Consider the following 13,406-nt stretch of genomic DNA (forward strand, 5'->3'; position numbering starts at 1 on the left):
CACTAAAATTGTTTTCACATACATGAGAGGAAAAAGGATCTTGGTGAAGAAACATACACTATTTTGTACTATAATTTCACAATTTCCACTAGCACTATCAAAAGATTTACAAACAGAAAATAATTTTACCTAAAATTAAACTTTTTTTTCTGCATTTTAAGATAATGGGGTAGTAATAAAGCATTTTAAAATTATCCCAGGGCAACAATATACATTTCTGCCTTGTCAAAAAATGGCTTTCACAAACAGTCAAAAACAACAAACTCATTTGACATATTTAAAAAAAATGATCACAAGGCAGCTGCATGCAGTATTCTTCTCATGTTAGAAAATCATTAACTCCATCAGTATTGTCAGAAGTACTGGCAAACAAAACAAAACTTATAGAACTCAAAATAAAAAGGATAACCAGGATAACAACACATGGTATTTTCCTCTCAAAAAAAAAAAGCTACATAAACTAAGAAAAGCATAAGCAAATAAATTAAACCACTTTTAACATAACCCAACTGAAATGGTCTTGAGTTTATGATAGTGGGAAAGCAATATACAATGTAAAATGAAGGCAAGTAGTATGCATCATTTTTCTATCAAACACTTTCACTAAACACAGATTATCATTTGCATGGACGAAAATGGTAATGATTTTGCCTTCTCTTGACAAAGCATGTCACTTCCTCATTTTATATATATATATATATATATATATATATATATGCGCTCATTAATACTCATCTAACAATGGTCCGACCTTTTTTTTTTTTTTTTTTTTTTTTTTTTTTTTTTTACTGTCACCACTGGGGGAAATAGGACTACATATCCTCAAATGCCTTGCTCCTCTAAATTCAGTTTCAGCCTGCCAGTATGAAAGAAGCATTCTTGTGAGATAAAGTTTATTTGGTGGGCTCAGCTGTGCTGGATGCCATTTTTGAATTTCCAGACAGAAGCGGTTTGTGTTGAGAAGACTGGGGCCTCCTTTAGCCATGGGGCCCTATTACGTCTAATCGGCCTAAGGCCAGCCTGGTTTGCGTAACAGTGCCTGAAGGACCTCAATCCAAAAAGGGGGTATCCAAAATACATAAAAATAACCAAATCTGATGATTTTTTTGTCAGTTATCTTGCAACATACCGTTCAGTTATCATGCATCAAAATTTAAGTCTCCATGCAGTGTTCTTTTGAAATCCTCTTACAAGTTTTGTTTTACTATCAGAGTTTACTACTCTCTCAAAACACAAATATTGGCTTTTCTGAATTTAATACCTGCCTCTTCTTACAAATGTGCTTTAGTCCCAAATTTGCAAACAATCCTGAAGACTACAAAATTCCATAATCAGATCTCCTAAATCCTTAATAAAGTAGATCAATTGTGATGCACTTCTTCCAAGTTTGGCACGGTTGTTCTTTTTCTCTTCTTAATGTATGCTTCATCATAAAGAGAAATCAAAATCTGATTGCATTCTTCTGCATTCTGTTTCTATAGAGCAATACTGTATCTAGTATCCTGTATGACACAGTGCCCACAATTCTTCTCATTCTACAGTCTCAGCATGTTTCCTGTTCCTTCCCATGTAATGCTCTGCATCTCAATTTGCCTTTTGCAACAATTTAATTTTCCTTCTCATGCTTAGTATCTGGAATTATACAGCCAACTTTAATGCCTCCTATGTACTCTGCATGGAATATTCTGACTAGCAACAGTCTTCTCCAGTAACCGATTAGAATAACTGCATCTAAAAGATTACATACAAAAATATTGACAAACTGCTACAGTTCTGTGCTTCTGCTTAATATCTCCCATATTTATCAGGGCATTTACAACTATTTTCCAGTATTCTGATATTCCATCTTGCATTAGAAAGTTGAGGATGATGCATCTGCTCCAGAAAAAATATCCACGAAATACACCCTGGGAAGTGGGTTTTGTCTGTCCTCTAACATTTTCAAATGTTACTGTTAATCCAATAAAAATTTCCATCATGACTTGTACTTAATTTCCATTCTCACCTAGTCTAGCTACTGCAGCTGCTGACTCTATTATTCTTTACATAAGGCACAATGCATTTAAAATACTTCATTGTTAAGAACTTCTTAAATAGTCAAAGTATTTTGAAAACAGTCTTAAAGTGAGCACTCATTTACTCTGGACCTTCCAGTATTATTTCTATGTTTTTAATACTATTCCTGTTCTTTTTATTTTTGACAGCACTGTCGCAGGTGGAGTCATCGGACATCCTGCCTTTCACCTTTGAACACCTTTAGAGAAACCAGTTTTGATTCAGTATATCTTGGTTCTCATTGGTAGTTTTACTTTTGTAACCCATTTCCATTTCCAAGCTTTTCACGTCATCCTTGTTTCAAGGTACTCTTATAAGCAGAATTTTGCTTGAAACTGTACAGGTTTTGTCATTCGTCGTCTCCCTAAGTGGTTGACACTACTAGAAGTCCTTCGTAATTGCATAGGAACTTACAAAAATAGATTTCACTATGCCTGATGTCCAGTGTGCTATCCTATTCTGAGTAGCTTCTTTTTCAAAAACCTAACACACATTCTATCACTCATATCTCCTGGTTTAAAAGCATCAGGATAGCCTGGTGGACTACACTTGGATGAATAACACCCTAAATCATGAGTCATACTGCCTTAACTGCAGTCTTGGCACGATCCTAAATACACAGCAGGCAGAAGGACTACCACAGCTTAAACATGGTGTTGAAAACAATCTCTACAGTTTCCCACCTATCAGAGATATAGCCACTTCTTTTTCCAGTAACTGATCTTCCAAACAACCACAAAGCTTTCCTGCTAAGAAATCAAGGGTCTAAATCATAAAATCTATGCATACTATTGCAATATCTTGTGCTTTTTCTCAGTGTTATAAAAGCTACTGAAGGGAAGTCTCTGGCTTGTATACAGAGCCTCAATAAACCCTTTTCTATTAGACCTATTCCAATGGAGACAAACAAATGCTCAAGAGATTGAAATTTCTTCTGCAACATACAGAGGACATACTGGTGGGGTAGATATGTTATCACAGAGAATGGCATTTGCTCAGTATCTTCTTCCTCTCCACGTACAGCAAAGCACCTCTCTTACACTGCTCAAGCAATCTGGATGAATGGATAGGTACCTACATATTCACCACATGGATTACCACCCTTGCCCCTCATAGATAGGGGCAACATGCAAACACGCTGCTCGTCTTTGGGCTATTCAGACTTAACATAGGGGGTTAAAAACTTCATGGGAATGTATGGCTAGGCTACTAACACCCACACAGATCAACAGACGAGTAAGTAGCTATGACCTTATTAACCAAAGAAAGTCCGGAAATAAGAAACAAAGGCAAATCGATATGACCTTAAAGATCAGAGGTGGAACACACAGATTCTTTTTGCTAAGCAATTCCACAGCCCTGCACCGTGACTGGAGGAAGGGTGATGAACTACTGGGCTATAGGAGACTTACAATCAACAGATGAAATACAATGTCAAAAGAATCAGCTCTGCAATGCCCATAAAGGGGGAGGGGGATGCCAGTGCTCTAAGCTCCCTCAGGTAGTGTGCAACATGAATCTAGGTGTTTCCAAAAAGCATACATGGCATTCAAAATAAAAACACTTCAAGTGTAGAAGGATCCAGGTATTACATCTATGTCTGCCCAAGACTGACTTTCAGAACCTTTTTGAGGGCAGCATGCATGGATGAAACACTCAGCAGCAGCAAAGCACTGCAACTAACTACTGAGCCATACTTTTCTGCATCCAGCTGAACAGGCATCAGGTATAGAAGGAAGGAAAGAAAACACCAGATCAGAATAACCTACAGACATCATACAACATCCGGCAATTAACCTCTTTGGAAGACTTCATATAACCCCGAGCTGGAAACCAGACTGAAAAACACATCATGGGGATGGAATTACCTGCTTTTTACATACTTCAGTAGAATCAACTTGACCACCAAGTGACAGGAGGTAGAAGCTACACTACAGGTCTCAGTCTTTATAAGGGGTGCCAAGAAGGCATATCTACTTCCATTTCAGTAACATCCAAGGAGTGGGGTAATTATTTCTGGCTAAAATTACTATAATCACATGTAGTTCATTATACTGCTTGCACTCTCACTGGGTGCCTGGCCAGTGGCATTTAGTAACAGAACAACACACTGACTGAATATACGTAACTAATGACTTATACATATTATAACAGCATGTCAACATGGGGGAAGGAAACATTGCTCTGGTAGGTACAGTTCTCTCTCATTACAATATAAAGGAGTTGCCAGGTTTACCACAGTGATGACGTGCAGGATGTTGTCAGTGAAGTTGGCTGGTGTGTGCTGGCAGTCAGGTTTGTTGGGTAGGCATGTAGTGAGTGGATGAAAGTGTATTATGCATAAGTTGTTAGTGCAAATAAGAGATCAAAAGTTTGTGTGTGTTGGCTATACTTTGGGTAAGCAAACAAAATAGACATGTTGGGTGAGTGATCGGGAATGTCTGGTGTGTATTCAAGTAGGGGATGCAGTGTGGGGGTAGTCAAAATGTCCTGTGTGCACTGAAGTGACTGGTTGCACACAGTGTGTAAGTGCAAGCATGAGTTGCTTTGTGTGTTTAGTGGTGAAAAGCATGAAGAGTGTAGGCATAAAGCAAAAACACAGTATGTGTTTGTTAAAATCTTTGTAAAATGCCTTTACGAAGGGACTTGAAAAATGTCAGCTCTGTGTTGAGAGACAGATGACTGTGCAACTCTGTCCAGAGTGGCACTTCCCCAAAGGAAAGTGTGACCTTGAAGCTGCATGTTTTGCAGAGGAGGAGCCTGCAACCCCACATCAGAAGTGTATGTGGTTTGTTTTCTGTTTTGGGTACGTGGATGCTAAATGGTGTGCAGGTTGATTGTGAACAACTATTTGCAATACATGCTTTATCAACAAACAACCATGCCAACAAGTGTGCTCTGCAGATTTTTCTCTTTCCTATAAAAAGGTTGTCAACTATTCTGCCATCAGTATAACTGACTAAATGCTTATAAGCACTGTCAACTTTAAAAAAAAAGTCAGATGATGACTATGACCCACGTACATTCAGCCTCTCATGTTCCGGGCTGGGCAGAGTCCTCTAACCAGACACATTGTGCAAGGCCTCTTCTATCACTGATAAGTACTGGGCTTTGATGAGCATCTGGAGTTCCTCATCAATGTCAGATTAAGGGTGAAAGGTCTAGCTTGTCTAGCACCTATGAATGATTAAATCCAGATTTGTGACATTTTGTCTTAAAAGTAGACACGGAAGGCCAATGCTTTTTAAGCAGCACATGTACAATCTCTGCAAAAATGTGCATCAGAAATAGATCAAAGTTTGATGTCTTTAAAAAAATTAGGGATAATGGGAGTGCACAGACCCATCAAATGTGTAGATGTCTAAAAATAACGAGGGATTCTGGAGAAGCACGTACTCTTTAGGTGCAGAGGAGACTTACTAAGCACTGGTTGAATTAGCACAGAAAAAATTAGGAAACAGGATATAAAACCACAAAACAAACTACAGAACACTAGAATATATATATATATATATATATATATATATATATATATATATATATATTAATATATATGTATGCCTTATTTAGGTGAAAGAAAACATCCCTAGCTGCTCAACTTTTGTTTTCACTAATCAAACTACTTTATACAGATCAACAATTAAATTATTAACAAAAATAAATATCCCATTAATTAGAAATGCACTGATAAGCTAAATTTTGTGTGCACCTCACCACTTTAAAACTGCAGGTCTTAATTACAATTAAATAGCAAAACAGTGATTCTATTGCTAAATTTAAGTACAAAATTATGCAACAATATCTATGACAGTCAACTTTACTACAATAGCATATGAACATGCCTAAAATGATCCTAAAAATGAAATATTACTTCATTCACTTCCGTGGTATAACAGCATTTAGTTTCTTAGGTTTCATGGTCAGAAATATTTCAGAATTTATTCAGCCTCAAGTTCACTCAGTTGTTCCACGTGATTACTACCTCTCCATGAAATGGGATTTACAGTACCATATTATTCAGAGAATTCCCTGCACACCATTCAACAACAAATTGCTTCCACTATGACTGGAAGAGCTGCATGTGGAAGAGTTATATGTGGACAAGTTACTACAGGATCATAATAACCACTCGTTACCTCATCCCAATAGAAAATTACTTAAAGGTGGCGAGCACCCTGGAATCATCAATGTGGAGGTGAATCATCCAAACTGAACTAATCCATATAAACTCCATGGCTCCACAAACATGTAATGAGCAGTCTCCAAAAGAAAGGAATTACTGAATGTGTTCATTTAGAAATCACACTGGCAGTGAATTCCTAAGGGGAAAAAAGTGACTGGGGAGTTCTGAACTCGCCCAGTCAGCTTCTCATCCAGTCTAAGCTCCGTGTTTAATAGGCTTCCCTGCATCTCATTATTTATTATGCTGCCTGCGCCCATCCTTTCCTTCCACGCTTATACAAAAGGTAGGATGTCTTTGATTTGCTATCTGACAAACTAACAGTTTATATCAGTTTCATCCCTAAAAATTAACTAAACAAATCTCCTTCAAAACTTCAGAAGTCACTGGACTACTTTGGCAATATCTGTAAACTATTCTTTGCACTACTTTTTTCCTGACATACCTTACACAAATGGTTGATCATTGCAACCTCTGGTCAACACTCTACTGGCAATCTCCTGACATTAAGTTTAAATGACATCTCGTATGTCAAGTTATTCTTAGCCATCCTATATTCTCCATAAAAGAGCAAATGGGAACAGCATAACAAGTCAACAACAACAAATTCACCGATACAACTACCTATAAACAAGTAAAGGATTGACAGGGTTGCACATAGGAGGCGTGCAGAGATTTAAAAAATGCACACAGATTGAGAGCAGAACATAGAAAATGGTGTCCAAGTGTTCCACATTTTACAGGGGACTCTTCTGAGGTAAGATCAGTAAACTCCCCAGTACAGTACATTACACATCTGGCAAATGCAATGGCTGCACCTACCTATACAAAGTTCTGGCTCTGTAAGATTAAGTAAGCAAGGAATTAAATACAGTAAGGCCCGCTATACAAAGGACTTCATAACATTACACCTATAACAAATGAAACAAAAAAAAACAAGCATCAAACTGCAACCAGTGACTGAACACAAAGGAAATTTGACATTTATGTGCACTGCTTTAAAAAGTGATGGCTAGGGAGATATTTCACAATCTATTTCATAAGCTTGCACAGCTTCCAACCATCAATGCAACATAACTGTTAAACATTTGAAGTGAAGAACTTTTATGCAGAACAAACTGGTCTACTGATGATCTTAATGTGAACACATTTTTGAAAGATTTTATCTGTCTCCTAATCAACATCCTCACACAACCAACTGGAATATTTACAGATGTACTTTAGGACAACGACCACTACGATCATTAAAACCTAGCCATGCAACCCAAATCTGACGCACAAATTTGATTTATAACGGGTGTTTTACTGATTGTCCAACAAAGACATAGGAGTCAGACCAGGGGTGAATTTCCTATTACTCGTCCAATAATCCAAGCTGTGCTTAAATGGGGATAAGAAGGAACTCTGCTTCACATGAATGGGGAGCCTGTTACAGAGAATGTGAATTCTGTGTGAAACATATCTGTGTTTACAATGTGCTATTTATGCTGAAAGCAAAATTTAGGTATTTTAATCTATTCATTCGCATATTTGATGACAGTCAAATGTGAGAGGCCATAAAACAAACAGATATTGTGGGTTTATTTTAATCTTAATATCCCTATTCCTTGAGGTTGACATGCATACAATGCAAATACTTGGTCCTACAATGCCTTCCTCAATGGATATGCACATTCCCATATCCCATGAAGGCTACCACATAATGTGTCCTGTCAAGTTGGGAAGCACACTTCCACAGTTATCTGTTGTGTGTCATTTTCCACCAGAGTAGGTGCCAGCACTGTATCAAGACAGACAGCTTTCCTCATCTTAGGGGTGGCACAGCTGGAGTTGTAAACTTACTCCTATCCCCAACTCACACCTACAGCAGCCAACCTGCAAATCAATCTCTGGTTATCTGGATCTCACCCCTTTATGCCACAGAGCCAGGCAAACTATGTCACCACTCAGACTGCACACATACTTTCTTAGGAACTCAGGAATACTTTAGGAATCTAATTCTAAAAACTGAATATACCTTACCGTTACACAACTTCATTCCACAATACCCAGTTAGAAAAAAAAATACACTAAATAGGGTGCACATCACTTTCTTATGAGGTCACAAGCATCAGTGCATCTTACTACAAAAGGTTAGCCACATACTACTGAACAGAGATACATTTCCCACTGCAGCAAAAGTTACATCTGCATTCCATAACATACTGGCCCCACCCACCCCAACAAATAAAGAAAAAGTTCAGCACAAACTGGTGATCACTTTGCACATACCACAATCTGGAGCATTCAGACTTGCAATTACAGAAGGACTCCTTTCAAAATCAGGGCCTGCTTTACCAAACTAACATCAAATCTCTAGAACACTGCCACACCTGCCTTATTTAATCCAATATCTTGAATAATTTACAGCAGTACTTTGTGACAAAAGTGCAAAAGGGAACCTAAAAAGCAGTCCTTGCTTCATAAAAAGCTACCAAAAATCACCTTATTGTCCTGCTCAGCAACCATACAGCTCATTTGCAGTCAATGGCCTTAAGTTCGCGCCACTCTGACTTGCAATTTACCCTTGACCTCATGCAAACTGTTGTAAATATCCTGCTTTTGGGCATGTTTTTTTCTCATTTCTGTCGAGTCCAGATCCTTGTTCTTTCGCAAATGTCTTCAGAATGTAGGTTAGATCTGTTATTATTATGATTTGTTTACATTCATGAAAAAAAAACTGCCACAGTTCTTTCAGGTAATCACTGTTTATATCAATTACTGCTAATCTTAATTATTTTCTAAACTGTACTATTTATTCAACTCGGTGCTAAATTTACAGGCTGTGTAACATTTTTTGTACTCTGGTTAAAGTTTTTCTTATGTACATAATAGTCTCCACACTAAGCTTTAGATTATTGGTACAATTCTGTATGTATGCACAGCCGCACAAATTCTCTACATGTATCACACATAGTATATGTTCATGCTTTGGAAACATCATGACCAAAATTGGTCTTTTGCCTAGCACATGCACAGAGTTACACAAAATACAAATGATCAAAAGTATGAAAAAAAAACAACATAAAATGCCCTTACCTAGTCCGACCAGAGCCATCCTGGCACTTCTAAAGTTGTTTTGTACAAAGTCTTGTAGCTATAAAACATGAGGACACAAGTTATTTTCTGTTTCAGTGTCAACTTTACAGCTAAAATGCTTATGCTCAATCAATCCAATTTATATTTTATGCCCAGACTCTTTCTTACCTCTTCTGGTGTGATTTTACCAATCCTATAATCAGGACAATACAAGGAGTTGGAAAGAGCACAACGGTAAGCAGCTGCATGCAGATTTTCAAGTAAACCTGCAAGAACAAGGCATAAAGTCAATACTACTGTTCACAACTTGCAAATTATACAACCCCCTATTAACATTTCAAAACGTGCACGCTGATTGGTCAGCGTGCATGTTGTAAATCAGAGTTATAGTAATGGAAAAAGGTCTGGTCGCCCGGACTTCTTCGTATAACTTTTTTTTTTTTTTTTTTTTACAGCAACGGAAAACGCAAAATCTCTGTTGCTTTTTAAACTGTCTCGCTATGCTAAGCATCTCAGTTGCTTTTTTTTTTAAAGCTGTCTCGCTAATTAAACCCATTTAACATAGCAAGGCACTTTAAAATGCAACAGAGATTTTGCTTTCTCCATTGCTTTTTTCAAAACTGTCTCGCTATGTTAAATGGGTTTAACATAGCGAAAAAGCTTTAAAAAAAGCAACAGAGATTCTCTGTTGCTTTTTTTAACACTGTCTCGCTATGTTAAACTCCTTTAACATAGCGAGACAGTTTGTAAAAAGCAACGGAGATCTTGCTTTTGCCCACACATCTGATGTACTGCACAAGTATACGCATGCGCAGTACATCAGAACTGCCGCAGAATACCAGACAGCTGCGGAAGAGCAGCAAGGAGGCATTACACAATGCCATTACTTAAGAAAAGTAATTATTTTTTTCTTAAATAATGTCATTGTATAATAGCAATAACCCACTTCTGGGTGTGGGTAATGCTGAATTTACCCACGGTTGTCTTTGTTTGGCCACTCGGGCTTCGCCCTCGTGACCAAACCACACCAACTGTGGGTAAATCCAGCATTACCCACACCCAGGCATGGGTTATTGCTATAGTATAAAACATGGAGGTACAGTCACACCAGCCTGTAGGAGTTTTAGACAAACAGGGTACACCCCATTCCACATGTGCACAAAAAATTATACATTAAAATCAAAATGGGAAGCTTTTCCCCAGTTGCTTCATTCCACTCCATCAATATCTTTTATATTAAGTGAAGTAATGCACAAAAAACCAAAGACAAGCAAAGAATAATCCACGACCTTGAAGAAAGGAACCGGAACTCTGCTAAAGTCCAAAAGGCTGTGTTTTATTTCTGAAGTATTCCAAAAGTCACAGATAAAATCACACTCTGAAGTATTCCAAAAGTCACAGATAAAATCACACAAGCGCTTTCGCTCAGGCAATCCTGAGCTTTATCAAGTGAAAACAAATTGCAGTGTGCAGTAACCTCCATTAAATAGCCTGGCAATTATACAATTAATTAATTAGTGAAATCTAGTACTAAGGTACTCTGGTGCTTTAGAGTTGGGTGTTAAAAAGTTAATCATTATATCTACTCAAAAAATGAAGTGTTTGCAATAACATATGCACTTAAATAAAAATGACTAACCATAAAAAACATTTTAAAATGCCAGTTTCCTAGGTTTCAGAACATAAAAGTCTGAAGTCTGATTGGGGTTGTAGATTGTTGAAGAATATGCTTAAAAATGTGTTTAGATTGTCAGTGAATTGTTGAAAAAATTTTTTTCATTATTACTTTACACTGATAAAAACATGCAATAAAATATGCATGAGATATTTTTAATGCCCATCCATATAACATTTCATATAGAATTTGATTTATTAGTCGGAGTCCTATAACCGTGGATGTTCAGTAAATTAGTGTGCTGTGTGGAGATGCTATGGTATGAAGGGGGTAAAGTGTGAGAGTTATAACCTAGCCCTCCTAAGCTTGAGGACCGGTTTAATGCTGATCGTCCCATTCAGACCTGGTGGCTTCCCTGCATTCAGTCTCAACTGCCATAATAGTTCACGGTAGCCCAAGGTGGATTCCCAGTCACCACCTCTTGCATCTGGCTCAACCTGTTCCAGGACTAGAAACTGGATTTTGGGTTCTGGGCAGGAGAGTGAGTGTTTGTAGAAGGCGTTGGTTTCCTTCTTCCTGGTCATGTCATAAAGATGCTCATAGATACGTTTTCTTAATTCCCTCTCAGTTTTGCCCACATAGAAACTTTGACAGTTGGTGCACATCCCCAAGTATACAACCCCTCTAGAGGCACAGGTGTAAAATCCAGTGGGGTGTATCTTGTAGTTCCTAGACGGGAGGTATGGTGCTGTTTCTTTGGATATGGCATGACATTGGGCACAGGCACCACATTTGAATGTGCCCAGCCTTGGTTGTTTTACATTCATCTTTCTTCTTTGATTTCTTTCAAATAATTCCTTTAAATTAGCCCCTCTTTTACGAACAAAACTGGGTTTAGGTGGTATGTAGTCCTTTAGTTCTTCAAAGAGGGTTAAAACCGGCCAGTGATGTAAGATTGTTTCTTCCAATTCATAGGAATTTGATGAGTATGTGTGTGCAAAACTGTTAGTATGAACAGTATCCTTGTTTTGTGTATTGTTGGTCACTGGTACAAACCCCCCCCCTAGTATTGGTTTGTAGAGGGAATGTCGTGCAGATTTTACCTCTGCTGCTAGAGTTAGAAATAGTTCCAGAGGGTAACCTCTCTCCAAGAAAAGGTTTTCAAAAATTCCACCTCAGAATCAAAATCTTTCTCCGTACTGCATATTCTACTTGCTCTGATGAGCTGCCCCTTAATGATCCCCCTCTTTTGATATGGTGGGTGGGCACTTTCGAAGTGTAGCAAGGAGTTAGAAAATGTTGCCTTGCGATGTAGTTTGGAATGGAAAGTTTTCTGATTGTAGTCCTTGTAAAGAGTAATGTCCAGATAATGAAGTTCGTGCTGATCCACTGTGTGTGTGAATTGTAGGAAATTCGTTGTTGAATTGATGTGTGTAAGGAATTCAGATAGGTTCCCTTCAGAGCCAGACCATAAAATACAGATGTCATCCAAATAACGTCTGTAGAAGAGAATGTAATCTTTCCATGGGGGTATTAAAACGAATGTATGCTCCCACATGTGCAATATTACATTTGCGTAGAAGGATGCACAAGATGCCCCCATGACAACCCCCTTGCGTTGCCGGTATAATTCACCATTAAAAAAGATGAAGTTGTTGGACAAAACCATCTCCATCATTTCGGTAAGCAAGTTGGACATTTTGTTACTAAGGGTTGTCTTCTGGCCTAGAAATTGGGCAAACCATTCCAAACCTTTTTGATGAGGGATGCTGGAAAACAGATCTTTGATGTCCACTGTGACCATTAAGGTGTCTGGGGAGTAGCAAGAGGTGGGAATGTCCCGGAGGAAGTGCCAAGAATCCTTGCAGACATGGGACAATAAAGGCGTGTATTCCTTGCTCATGTAAGCAATAAATTTTCCCAGGGCTCAGTCACTCCACCTGCTCCTGATACAATCGGCCTGAATTGTAGTGGATTTATTCCTTTGTGGGTTTTAGGTATCCCAAAGATGACTGGTATTCTGGGCTTTTCCACATGTAAGTAGTTGTAGACCTTTTCATTGATGGCCTGTTGTAATAGAAGGTCACTAAGATAGTACTTGATCTCAGCAAAGGCTATATTGATCTCGTTTAAGTGAAACCGTCTCGTATTGTTCGTCATTCTGCAACATAGTGTGCATGTGGGCCGTAATCCTCTGAGAACATAAGGACAATTCCCCCTCCTTTATCAGGTTTCATGACCCTGATTTTTTCTTCATACAAGTGTTCAATAAAATTCATTTCTTGTTCAGAAAAATTTGGATGAAGTAGAATTTCTTGATTATTATATACTTTCCTGAAGTCATTTTCCACTAACTTTTCAAAAGAGGATTATTGGGTGTAGTGGGGGTTAAAGAGACTTGTACGCGTTGGGCCTGCTGCATTAAGTGCTTGCCCTTTAAAAATCAAATTTAAGTTTAAAGCTCTGGTAAACATTTTT

The 13,406-nt window shown here is 38.1% G+C and overlaps 1 protein-coding gene across 1 annotated transcript in view; it reads right to left on the reverse strand.

Moving 5' to 3' along the window:
- LOC122816679 (cytochrome b-c1 complex subunit 2, mitochondrial) overlaps window positions 1-13,406 on the reverse strand; it is a 475,154-nt gene that overhangs the window by 215,954 nt on the left and 245,794 nt on the right. The window contains exons 9-10 of the mRNA XM_044089644.1: window positions 9,482-9,579; window positions 9,314-9,371 (exon numbers count right to left, since the gene is read on the reverse strand). Of these exons, the coding sequence (XP_043945579.1) occupies window positions 9,314-9,371; window positions 9,482-9,579 (156 nt within the window). The remainder of the gene's footprint in view (window positions 1-9,313; window positions 9,372-9,481; window positions 9,580-13,406) is intronic.

This window comes from Protopterus annectens, chromosome 12.part0 (assembly GCF_019279795.1).
Source record: "Protopterus annectens isolate FY-2018-M chromosome 12.part0, PAN1.0, whole genome shotgun sequence".
NCBI lineage: Eukaryota > Metazoa > Chordata > Ceratodontiformes > Protopteridae > Protopterus > Protopterus annectens.